The sequence below is a fragment of the Mytilus galloprovincialis genome, chromosome 11 (assembly GCF_965363235.1).
Source record: "Mytilus galloprovincialis chromosome 11, xbMytGall1.hap1.1, whole genome shotgun sequence".
NCBI lineage: Eukaryota > Metazoa > Mollusca > Bivalvia > Mytilida > Mytilidae > Mytilus > Mytilus galloprovincialis.
In genome coordinates, this window is record NC_134848.1 from 35,006,299 (window position 1) to 35,019,795 (window position 13,497).

General features: G+C 32.4%; 1 protein-coding gene across 1 annotated transcript; it reads right to left on the bottom strand.

The window, feature by feature from the left end:
* Window positions 1-660: 660 nt before the first annotated feature.
* Window positions 661-10,433, bottom strand: LOC143050737 (uncharacterized). The gene is made up of 5 exons (XM_076223857.1): window positions 9,901-10,433; window positions 8,426-9,438; window positions 2,582-2,773; window positions 2,067-2,270; window positions 661-1,484 (listed from the first exon to the last, which is right to left on the bottom strand). The coding sequence occupies exons 1-5, from the start codon at window positions 10,178-10,180 to the stop codon at window positions 753-755; spliced, it is 2,421 nt and encodes an 806-aa protein (XP_076079972.1). The 5' UTR covers window positions 10,181-10,433; the 3' UTR covers window positions 661-752.
* Between the last annotated feature and the right edge of the window lie 3,064 nt (window positions 10,434-13,497).

Below are 13,497 nucleotides of genomic sequence, written 5' to 3' on the forward strand. Positions count from 1 at the left end.
TGCATATGTGACGCCTATGAGATTGACCTTGTATGTCATTCAATCTTTTTGAAATGACAAACAGGAATGAATATGGTTTAGGAGTTGGTATCTCAATCTTTTACAAGTTCTCAAAACACACACAAGAGGGTGTGAGTGACCCTAGGGACTACCCCTAGTTTTCATTTGATTTGTTCTTTTGTCCCATACATGAAAATATATGGTTTAATTTAAGGTTAGGATCTCAACTGTTTCCAAGTTCTCAAACAGGAGGGGTGGGGTGAACACAGGGACTTCCACTATATTTTATTTGATTTGTTATTTACAGACCTGATTTTGATGTAAGAAAAAAAAAGCTGAAATATTATTATATTGAATCAGACTGGGTCGCGAAGCGACCCAAACCACCTCGCGCAGCGAGGTGGCCTTCACGGCCGGGGGTCTGTGGGCCGCTCAAGGCCCCCAGAAAATTTTGGGATAAATGGTGCAAAATTATGCAATCTGGGCTATTCCTGGCACTTAAATTTAGTTTTAAAAAACATTGTTTTTATATAAGATTTTTCCCCATTTTTCAAAAAAAATGTTCAATATGATATAACTTCTATCATTTTTAGATTTTAAGAAGAGAAAAAACATACTTTCTCAATTGCTGACAACTTCTGATAATAAATAGGAAAAGGAAATAATTAATATTTAATAAGGGTAAACATTTATGGTGTATAAATAATATATAATGGCAATTTCATTTCCATAATTCATTGATTTCATTGTCACTAGTGTCCTTTTGTCTTTTGAGAAGCTGAGGTAATGTGTCCTAATCTTGCTCTTTTGGCTGCTTTTTCAATCAATTCTTTTGCTTTTCTCTTGGAAACTGTTTTTTCCTGCGATTTGATTTGTAAGTTTGCTTTTTTTTCCTCATTGATTAATTTCTGTTTGAGCAGTTCTTCCTTGTACTGCTTACAAGCAGTTTTCATATTTTTACACAGGTGAGGATCTATCTTTTCATGTAATACATCTTTTTTCTTGTAGTACTCTACAGCTGTTTTCTCAGTTGCTTTCAAACTGTATTTTATATTCTGAATAGCATTGTATGTTGAAATGTTAATACTTCCAGATTTACAATCTATAATGTCATTCATTATGTTGAAACTAGATTCTACTTGTGGTCCATGAAAACAACTAAGCAGTGATTGAGCCATTTTTGAAAGAAGTGGATACTTCTTTACAATACCATCTTTGCCCCACCATACATCAATTCTTTCATCATCTTTCAACTCCACAATTGATTCATCTGTCTGAAATTTTCTAATTTCCAAATCATAGTTTTCTATTTCATCTTCTTCAAGCACATTTGTTGCAAGACTTGGCAATTTTTGTAAGTAAATCAATGTACAGGTATGGCCTTTTGCATCTGGGTGAATAGCTGAAACTGCTTTCAAGAAAACATTTGTAATTGGAAGCTTATTCTGAAGGGTGAGTCCACAATTTTTATAGGCATCTTGAACCTGAAAAATATTGTATAAAAAAAATATAACAATTGCTCAAATAAATTGAACAACCAAAACTTACATTACTGCACTTGTTATTTTGTATATAATTCCTTCTATAACCTAATATTTCCATATACACATGTGATTTAATATAAAAAATGCAAAATTATGATTTCTTGATGTATATGTTAATGGACAATCATGTTAGTCGATTAATTTTTTTGTATGTTTTTCTTTGACAAACTGAGATTATTATCAAATTTGAAATGTTCTTGTAGCTTGTTATGTTTGAAATTTACACTTGTCAACTCATTGTTATTTGTTATTAGTTTTTGATATTGGATACTTTGTTCTGAGACTTCTGGTGACTTTAATTTAATGATTGAGATTTATCTAGGGTATATTTAGTGCTTGTTGAGTGGTATGGGCTCTTGCTCACTGTTGAAGGCCACAAAAGGGACCCCTTTGTGACGGCATTTTTGCAATGCTTTATTTTATTGTGATGTTGTCTTTTTGATGAATACCCTATATCCTTTCTATTTCATATAAAGTTTTTAAAAAAAACTTACATTATATATAGTTTCTAAAAAAACTTACATTATGCAAAAATGTTTTTACTGCCACATCTTTTTGATTCTTCTGTATTACTTGTGATGATTTTACCCCAATGAACATTTTATCTGCTTTCAAGAAGTTTGCTGTTGTTGAAATGTCTAATCTCTTTAATTTTGCTGATGTTGTTGCTGACTTCAAAATTTCAGGTTTCACATAACAAGCAAGAAACTCTCTAAATAACTTGACCTGTAAAGAATTATTATCATATTAAAATATAACAAATTTGTCTCTGTATGCTACACTGGGAAATTTGTGTTCATCAAGAAATATATTAACAACAAATAGTTATATATAGTCAGGAATATCGAAGATGTGGTATTTTGTGATATGTGTGGTATGAGTGTGAATGAGACAACTCTCCATCCAAGTCAGAAATCTGTAAAAGTAAAATTATTAATTTAAAAGTATGTCAATGTTGAAGACCATGCTGAGCTTCATATTTTTTGCTGTTTTTTTTGCTGTATATATGGGACATTGTTTTTTGCATTTGCACTTACTAATTGCTCATGCAGCTCATGAATCATTGGCTCTTTCATTTCAAAGGTTAAGACAAACTGCTTCAAAAGAGGCAATACTGAGGAATACAGGCCCATTATCATTTTTGCATAACTTCTCTCGTAAAATACTTTTCCAACAATTCTCTTCTTTCTTTCAAGACCATCTTTTGTCAGATTTTTCTTCAGAAGACACTGTAAATGATAGTTTTAATTAATAAATGTCTTAGTATTAATAACAAGGCAATGGCAATAGTTAAATTGAGCTTACATATATTGACTCTTTGTCATTCCCAATATGTGTTGTTATGCATGTGATTTTTTGTGTTGTCAGTCAGTTGAATTTTCAGATTGTTTTCTCTTTAACTCTTTACCGTTCCTATGACCCGAATTCGGGTCATAAGCACTTTTTTGCGTAAAATTTAGATTAAAACCTTAAGTTCTCTGTCATTTGACTATCAACAGATTTCACCAAGGGCTTAAATGAAACCTGTGAGTTTCAGCTACACATTAAAACGCCAGTTGTGTATTTTGGGGTTGATCTTTATGGTAAAATAAAGCAATTAAACTATCGTCGTTTTTTTTAAAATCTGCTAAAATTTTGTAGAAAAAACTTTAGGATTGTGTAAATCTTGAATTATCGAAACATTGTGTTTGGTTTCTATAAACTGCAAAAATCGGTTCTTAATGGATTGTTTTCTTTCAGTTATGTTTTGAGCTTTATAAAATGAAGGTTCAATAAGTTTTCTTATAATTAGTTTCTACGAAAAACGGATACAAACAGTTAACATTGTCAATATGTCAGTAACTTTCAGCAACTATTTCTTAGAATTTCTGCCAATACCACTTAAAACGTGCATATTGTTGTGCCAGAGGCCAAATAGTATAAATAAAATGCATTTCTTACTACTTGTGTTACTTGGTTTTGACATTAAATCATAAGTACCCCCCCCCCCCCCCCTTTCCACCCTCTTCCCTATTCTCTCCGGGTTCACACACCATTCCACATTGTGTGTTGTTTTGAAAATGTAAAAAAATGCAGTTTTGACGTCTTTCTTAGTATCTTATTATAATCTAATATTTGTATGTTAATGGTCAACTTATAAATAAATATTATAAATAACATTGAAAATAAGTATGAATTTAATCGAATATAAGTGTCTGCCTCCGTAGCTGAGGGGATGCATCTAAGGCTAGTAATCAAGCGATCTGAGTTCGCATCCCGCAATGGTGAATGTACGGTTAAAAAAAACCAACACAAATATTAAATATCTTGACTTGACTTTAATTTAATTCTAATTTCAAATTAAAAATGCATTTTTCCTTGTGACAAAGTAAATTGTCTGTTTTTTAAGCTACAGTCGTTTATAGAATAATAGAGGCATACATATTAAGATAATCTATTACAAATCGGTAACTAAGGGATGCTGAGGCTGCCAGATATTTGGTTTTCTGCCCTTTAAATGATTGTGGGGATAAAAGTGTGGATGCACTTCAGTTGCACAGTTGAGCTACGTTTTTTTACCCCAAAAGCTCGAAAATAGCAATTTTGACCCAAATCACCACATAGCATGTTTGGCTATAAAAATTGCTGTTTCTCACATAAATAGACCATTGAGGGTTCTTTTTCGTGGAAATGTTATTCCTAACATTGTATTTGAATGCTCTGTTGATACTATTTCCATAAATAAACTACAAAAAAAGTACATTTTGAATCGAAATTTTATAATTTTCCGATTTTTTTGTTGTTGTCACGTGACATTGGACTGATTATCACGTGATCAAACATGACAAAATAAAATCACAAACCTTTCATTAATAATACTGAAAAACTGTTTTCTATAAAAAGTCTTAGTTGATAAGTCTACTAACAGTAACAAGAAAGTTATGAATGATTGAAATTTGATCATTCCTCTGCGGCAAAAATAGTGCAATTTTTGCCGAATGGCAAAGAGTTAAACGTCAATTAACTCTTTACCGTTCCTATGACCCGAATTCGGGTCATAAGCACTTTTTTGCGTAAAATTTAGATTAAAACCTTAAGTTCTCTGTCATTTGACTATCAACAGATTTCACCAAGGGCTTAAATGAAACCTGTGAGTTTCAGCTACACATTAAAACGCCAGTTGTGTATTTTGGGGTTGATCTTTATGGTAAAATAAAGCAATTAAACTATCGTCGTTTTTTTTAAAATCTGCTAAAATTTTGTAGAAAAAACTTTAGGATTGTGTAAATCTTGAATTATCGAAACATTGTGTTTGGTTTCTATAAACTGCAAAAATCGGTTCTTAATGGATTGTTTTCTTTCAGTTATGTTTTGAGCTTTATAAAATGAAGGTTCAATAAGTTTTCTTATAATTAGTTTCTACGAAAAACGGATACAAACAGTTAACATTGTCAATATGTCAGTAACTTTCAGCAACTATTTCTTAGAATTTCTGCCAATACCACTTAAAACGTGCATATTGTTGTGCCAGAGGCCAAATAGTATAAATAAAATGCATTTCTTACTACTTGTGTTACTTGGTTTTGACATTAAATCATAAGTACCCCCCCCCCCCCTTTCCACCCTCTTCCCTATTCTCTCCGGGTTCACACACCATTCCACATTGTGTGTTGTTTTGAAAATGTAAAAAAATGCAGTTTTGACGTCTTTCTTAGTATCTTATTATAATCTAATATTTGTATGTTAATGGTCAACTTATAAATAAATATTATAAATAACATTGAAAATAAGTATGAATTTAATCGAATATAAGTGTCTGCCTCCGTAGCTGAGGGGATGCATCTAAGGCTAGTAATCAAGCGATCTGAGTTCGCATCCCGCAATGGTGAATGTACGGTTAAAAAAAACCAACACAAATATTAAATATCTTGACTTGACTTTAATTTAATTCTAATTTCAAATTAAAAATGCATTTTTCCTTGTGACAAAGTAAATTGTCTGTTTTTTAAGCTACAGTCGTTTATAGAATAATAGAGGCATACATATTAAGATAATCTATTACAAATCGGTAACTAAGGGATGCTGAGGCTGCCAGATATTTGGTTTTCTGCCCTTTAAATGATTGTGGGGATAAAAGTGTGGATGCACTTCAGTTGCACAGTTGAGCTACGTTTTTTTACCCCAAAAGCTCGAAAATAGCAATTTTGACCCAAATCACCACATAGCATGTTTGGCTATAAAAATTGCTGTTTCTCACATAAATAGACCATTGAGGGTTCTTTTTCGTGGAAATGTTATTCCTAACATTGTATTTGAATGCTCTGTTGATACTATTTCCATAAATAAACTACAAAAAAAGTACATTTTGAATCGAAATTTTATAATTTTCCGATTTTTTTGTTGTTGTCACGTGACATTGGACTGATTATCACGTGATCAAACATGACAAAATAAAATCACAAACCTTTCATTAATAATACTGAAAAACTGTTTTCTATAAAAAGTCTTAGTTGATAAGTCTACTAACAGTAACAAGAAAGTTATGAATGATTGAAATTTGATCATTCCTCTGCGGCAAAAATAGTGCAATTTTTGCCGAATGGCAAAGAGTTAAACGTCAATTAACTCTTTACCGTTCCTATGACCCGAATTCGGGTCATAAGCACTTTTTTGCGTAAAATTTAGATTAAAACCTTAAGTTCTCTGTCATTTGACTATCAACAGATTTCACCAAGGGCTTAAATGAAACCTGTGAGTTTCAGCTACACATTAAAACGCCAGTTGTGTATTTTGGGGTTGATCTTTATGGTAAAATAAAGCAATTAAACTATCGTCGTTTTTTTTAAAATCTGCTAAAATTTTGTAGAAAAAACTTTAGGATTGTGTAAATCTTGAATTATCGAAACATTGTGTTTGGTTTCTATAAACTGCAAAAATCGGTTCTTAATGGATTGTTTTCTTTCAGTTATGTTTTGAGCTTTATAAAATGAAGGTTCAATAAGTTTTCTTATAATTAGTTTCTACGAAAAACGGATACAAACAGTTAACATTGTCAATATGTCAGTAACTTTCAGCAACTATTTCTTAGAATTTCTGCCAATACCACTTAAAACGTGCATATTGTTGTGCCAGAGGCCAAATTGTATAAATAAAATGCATTTCTTACTACTTGTGTTACTTGGTTTTGACATTAAATCATAAGTACCCCCCCCCCCCCTTTCCACCCTCTTCCCTATTCTCTCCGGGTTCACACACCATTCCACATTGTGTGTTGTTTTGAAAATGTAAAAAAATGCAGTTTTGACGTCTTTCTTAGTATCTTATTATAATCTAATATTTGTATGTTAATGGTCAACTTATAAATAAATATTATAAATAACATTGAAAATAAGTATGAATTTAATCGAATATAAGTGTCTGCCTCCGTAGCTGAGGGGATGCATCTAAGGCTAGTAATCAAGCGATCTGAGTTCGCATCCCGCAATGGTGAATGTACGGTTAAAAAAAACCAACACAAATATTAAATATCTTGACTTGACTTTAATTTAATTCTAATTTCAAATTAAAAATGCATTTTTCCTTGTGACAAAGTAAATTGTCTGTTTTTTAAGCTACAGTCGTTTATAGAATAATAGAGGCATACATATTAAGATAATCTATTACAAATCGGTAACTAAGGGATGCTGAGGCTGCCAGATATTTGGTTTTCTGCCCTTTAAATGATTGTGGGGATAAAAGTGTGGATGCACTTCAGTTGCACAGTTGAGCTACGTTTTTTTACCCCAAAAGCTCGAAAATAGCAATTTTGACCCAAATCACCACATAGCATGTTTGGCTATAAAAATTGCTGTTTCTCACATAAATAGACCATTGAGGGTTCTTTTTCGTGGAAATGTTATTCCTAACATTGTATTTGAATGCTCTGTTGATACTATTTCCATAAATAAACTACAAAAAAAGTACATTTTGAATCGAAATTTTATAATTTTCCGATTTTTTTGTTGTTGTCACGTGACATTGGACTGATTATCACGTGATCAAACATGACAAAATAAAATCACAAACCTTTCATTAATAATACTGAAAAACTGTTTTCTATAAAAAGTCTTAGTTGATAAGTCTACTAACAGTAACAAGAAAGTTATGAATGATTGAAATTTGATCATTCCTCTGCGGCAAAAATAGTGCAATTTTTGCCGAATGGCAAAGAGTTAAGAAATGAAAAATGTACAAAATTTACTTTGTTTATCTTTTTTCCTCTCCATTTAAAATTCTAAGCATCTAAGTGGGTCAAAATTAAATGCTGAAAAAAAATTCAATAATTTACAAACATGATAAAGAATCAGTTTAAGAATGAACCCAATACTTGGACTTTTAATTAAGAAATAAATACCCTTCCACACATTTATTGAAAATTATCATGAACTGGATGCTGTACTGAAACCTTTATTTGCTTACTTAATACTAGAAGTTGTTTGGTGTTGCTTTCATTACTTTAATGGACATTGACTCCACATTATCCACTGTAAAAATAAAACAAAACTAAAAACAAACAAAAAATAATTAAATCAAAACACTTGAAACATTATAACAAACAAAAGAAAGAAATATAAGTATTCCTGTATTCAATTACAATATGTCAACAATAGTATTATAGAATTCTGTCTGCTTGTCATTCAATAAATAGTTTATGTGAAGTCCATTTTATCAATGGGCTATTATATAATTTATATAACAGCCCATTGATAAAATGAACAATATAATAAACATTAAGTACTTTAATTTCTATAAAGAATACAGGTAATTTGTGAATGGCATTTTTGATAATAATTACAAATATTAATTAACAAAAATAACAATAACTTGAAAATATTTAAATAAAAATAAAATCAAAAACCCACCTTTCTTATTTCTAAAATCCTGGCTCTGGATGACTCTGATACACCTAACCTGTGGTACACTTCCACAACAGATATCAGGTATTTGTGACGAATCTTTTCATCTATCCATGGCACATAAAACACAGTGTATCCATCAAAAAGTCTAAGAGTATCTACTGTGACATCGTAAACTGAAAGCCATCTGTGACCTACATATCTTTGAGGCATGGTAAACTTTATGTTGAGCATTGTACAAATTTCTTGAAAAAACTCTCTTAAATCTGGAGACCACTTGAAATCATTAAACAAGTCATTGTATAGCTGTTCTATAAATCCATCAAATGGCTTGCAGAATGCTTTGGCTGAGTTATGAACATGATGACAAGTATCACCATCAACATCCAATAAGTGTGGAGCCTTCTGACTTCTAATACGGGTCTCAAGTCCAGATTTCGAACCACGCATGACATTGCATGAATCCATTAAGATTGATGTCAAGTTTTTCCATGGTATGTCATTTTTTTCAAATACATCCACAACTTTTGTATACAGAGCTTCACTGTTTACAGTAACACATGTCAGGGAAGATAAATGCCTGACCACTACTTTGTTTGAGATTTTACAGAAGTAACTAGCAAGTATAGTTAGCACCTTTTGATAGTTAGAACTTGTGCTTTCATCCATATTCAAGGAAAAGCAACTTGTCTTCAAACATCTTATAAGATCTTCTTCAAAAGTTTTTCCAACGCCAAAACGGGTCTTATATGAAGCAGTGGTTCTGTTCATAGTGATGGAGTCCAAAGCCTTTTTATCATCAGATAAAGTTTTTGCCAATTCAAGCATTTTTGGCACAAGGGAAAAAGATAGAGAGTTTTCGGAAGTAAATGCCACTACCATAGATTCCATATTTGTTACCCTATCCTGAAATGATGTAAGTGAAGCTGGTGCAGGTTGTTTTAGTTCTGCAGATGACTTGAACATTGGATGTAATCCATATATACCTTGGTGAGTATCTAATTTTGCTCCAAATGCACCTAAAAATAAAACAAGTTAAGTATTACAACAAGTCAATCTAGTTAAACGAGACTTGAGATGCATTTTGAAAAAATGTCTGACTACAGCATTAAAATGTTTTTATATTGTAGATTAAGTGGTAATGATTGCTTTTGTCAGGTTGGGACATTTAAGGGATATCCCTCTTTAGGGATTGTTCCCAACCTGTGTGTTGGTGTTCATCCCTTTGACTTATACATCATTTGAAGAAATATTTGCAGAAAAAAACTAAGTCCAGACCTACAAAAAATTTGGGCATAGTAGCCCCTAGAAATTAAGAATTTATACCCCCCTATCCCCAATTTCCCAGGCCTTAAAGTTTGGTCAAAGAAAGAAAAGCAAAGAGAGTAGGACAGTTCTCCTTATCCTAAAAGAACATACCTCATTGCTTAAAAGATAGATACACAACATTTAGACAAATAAATAAAGAAATTTCAACGTACCAGACAGGCTGTGATTTGTTTTTCTCATTTTCAAATTGTCCAGGTGAAGTTTTTTGGTTAAGTGTTGCTCCAAACTTTTCCAGCCTCTTCCAGCGTAATTGATGTCTTTTTGACATAACTCACATCTGGCAATTCCTCTTGAGTTAATTTTCCTAATAAACTGGCCTACTGGGTTGCCATAAACCGAACGTTCAACCCAATCCCATTTCCAACAGTTTTTGACACCTTTGTCAACTTCCAAATTGTATGAGTCCCTCTGAAGTACAACACGGGAAACCATCTTTCATCTTGACTTTGAAATCTCGACCAATCACGTTCGTCCTTTTATTAAAACATAGCTATGGCCAATCAAAAATGAGCTTATTTCCGCTTTTGGAAGTTTTTTTATATAATTTTTATCGGATTCGGAGAAGAGCGGAAAAATATCCGGTTTTGCCGTGATAAATAAAAAAACGGAATTCAAAGCAAGAAATCGGAAAGAAGTCGAGCGGAAAGCGGAATTCCGCTAAAAAACGGAAGAAAATCAGGTCTGTATTTAGTCCCATACATGAGTATATATGGTTACGTGATGAGGATCTCGACTGTTTCCAAGTTCTCAAACATGAGGGTGCAGTGACCCTAGGGACTCCCCCTGTAATTCATTTGATTTGTTATATTGTCCAATACATGAATATATATGGTTTATGGAGGGGATCTCAACCGTTTTCAAATTCTCAAACAGGAAGGGGTAGAGTGGCCCCACGAACTCCACTTATATTTCATATGAATTGTTATATTGTACCATATATGAATATATATAGTTTAGGGGTGGGGATCTCGACCGTTTCCAAGTTCTCAAACAGGAGTGGTGGGATGACCCACAGGAACTCCCCCTATATTTCATTTGATTTATTATATTGTCCCATACATGAATATATATGGTTTAGGGGTGGGGATCTCAACTGTTTCAAAGTTCCCAAACAGGAGTGGTGGGGTGACCCCAGGGACTCCCCCTGTATTTCATTTGATTGGTTATATTGTCCCATACATGAATAAATATGGTTGAGGGGTGAGGATCTCGACTGTTTCCAAGTTCTGAAGCAGGAGGTGGTGGGTGACCCTAGGGACTTCACCTATATTTCATTTGATTAGTTATATAGTCCCATACATGAATGTATATGGTTGAGAGGTGGGGATCTCATCCGTTTCAAAGTTATCAAACAGGAGGGAGTAGAGTGCCCCAAAGGACACCACATACATAAAATTTGCTTACATTCAGGTATCATATAATCTAGTTGCACAATATGTGTAAAATAAGAAACTTCCAGCTATTTTAACTGACCCATCAAAATTGAGAAAAAAAAACCCATTTAGTAATATGTTTACACTTTAAAAGCATCTAACTTGCTTTACCAACATTTATTACTGAATAAGAAAATTTATACTGTCACCAGGACCATATATATTGTTAGATATACTATTCCCAGCTGTCACAAAGACTCACATTGTATTGGATTTTGACATTAAAATTTGTCAAAAAATAATTTTGAGTTTCTTATGGATACCTATGGATCTTCAGAACGCTGGCACTGTTGCACCATTATCTTCTGCTCTACTTCATCATCATTGTATTTAATTGTACGTTTCTCACATTTTCAGTACAAAATATTTTCTGTTTTTTCATTCCTTTACATATATCTTTTGGTTTTCAATTCTAGTGTTTATATATATAGTTATTTACCATGCAAAGATGTATTGTGTCATCTGTCTGGTTTTTTTTTAAAGTTCAAAGATCGCCAAAACCCGGAATTACCCATATCCGCTTCCGGAATCGGATCCGATATTAGAATTTTCTTCTCATGTCAGCCATTTTGTTTTCAATGTTGTTTTTGTCAGATACGATTTACCTCGAATTTACACATTATATGTCGGCGATTTTCTGTATAAAGCTAGCGGTTGAACAAAATGAACATCGCTGTCATGAATAATAATGCTAAAAACAAGTTTTGAGATCGTTTATTAGGAGACTTTGGTAAAAAGGTTTGCAAAGTTATTTTTTTATTTCCTCTCAAGTCGTGCATGTCGAACGTAGCTAGTAACCAAGTCGAAAGTCCGACTGCAAAAGTGGAAGTTCGCAGACCTCGGACAACCGCTAATTGAACCCCTGCCTCCAAATTGAAAAGATACAAAAATTTCGTCTTATAAATTTAAAATTGCCGCCAACAGCATGAACAGTGGAACTTATTTTAAGACTACTGACGTAGTTGACTACATATTGACGACAAACAATATTCCTACGACTTTTGCCATTTGGGAAATCTAAACTACTTGTCTTTAGAAATTTTCGGCAATTAAACATTTCATACATTTGTTCTTTGATAGCTTAGCAAAAATCTCAGGGGATAATAAACTACATAAAGATTCCTAATGTGCCCTTCTTCCTATGTGCAACTTCAAAACTTTTGGATAAATCGACGATCATTTAAGGTTTATGTACCCTTCTGTAGCCATTTTCGTACGAACTTTTCAAACTTCAATTGTATCAAAACTACAGATATAATGAATAATAGAAATATGCCATTTTGCACATATTCCAAGGGGAAACTTGATGCAAAGCATTATTTTTACTGTTCCATTGCATTTAATAGAAAAAGAGGACTTTGTGGCAAATAAATCCAGATTTTTATAGAAAATCCACAGCCTTTATCCTTGTACTCTCATATTTGGCAATTTGATGACTGATAGATATAGGATTATTGCATGCAGTGCTAGCATTGATTTCCTTAAAACAAGTTTATAAATGTAGTTATTGGTCAAGACAAGTATAAATATGGCCAAAATCAAGTACACCTTTTAGAGTGCGCTCGACTTTAGTGACTCAGCACGAGGTGTTTTGGAATTTACAGGTTACTTAGAACTTTTTGTAAAAAATAAAAACTAGCACATCATAGAAAATCAAGTGAGTAATTTATGTTTCAAATTTTATAACAAAAATCTCTGTATTAAAGGCTGTGGATTTTCTATAAAAATCTGGATTTATTTGCCACAAAGTCCTCTTTTTCTATCAAATGCAATGAAACAGTAAAAAATAATGCTTTGCATCAAGTTTCCCCTTGGAACATGTACTAAATGGCCTATCTCTATTATTTATTATATCTTTAGTTTTGATACAATTGAGGTTTGAAAAATTCGTACAAAAATGGCTGCAGAAGGGTACATAAACCTTAAGGTTTTTCTGATCATATTTTTTGTAATCAAGAATTAAAAGTATGAAAAAACGGTCCAATTACTTATGAATAACATAACATCCAGCTAGATAATAACCATGGCACATATTTCAGCATTTATTGGGTAGACTACAAATCTAGGGTGCTCGCATAAGGCAGCTTAACTGCCTAAAAACAGACTTCACAAAAAATAGTATTATTGAATAAAAGAGTTTTGTCATTCATAGTATGTCAAGATCCATAAGTAAAAGTAATATTGATAAATGAAATAATTTTGTCGTTCAAAGTATGATGTTTTACATAACCACAGAGTCACTTCAAAAGAATATCTAAAAAAAACTGACTTAACAGTACAAGTAATATTAATAAAGACAAATAAAAGAATACTATA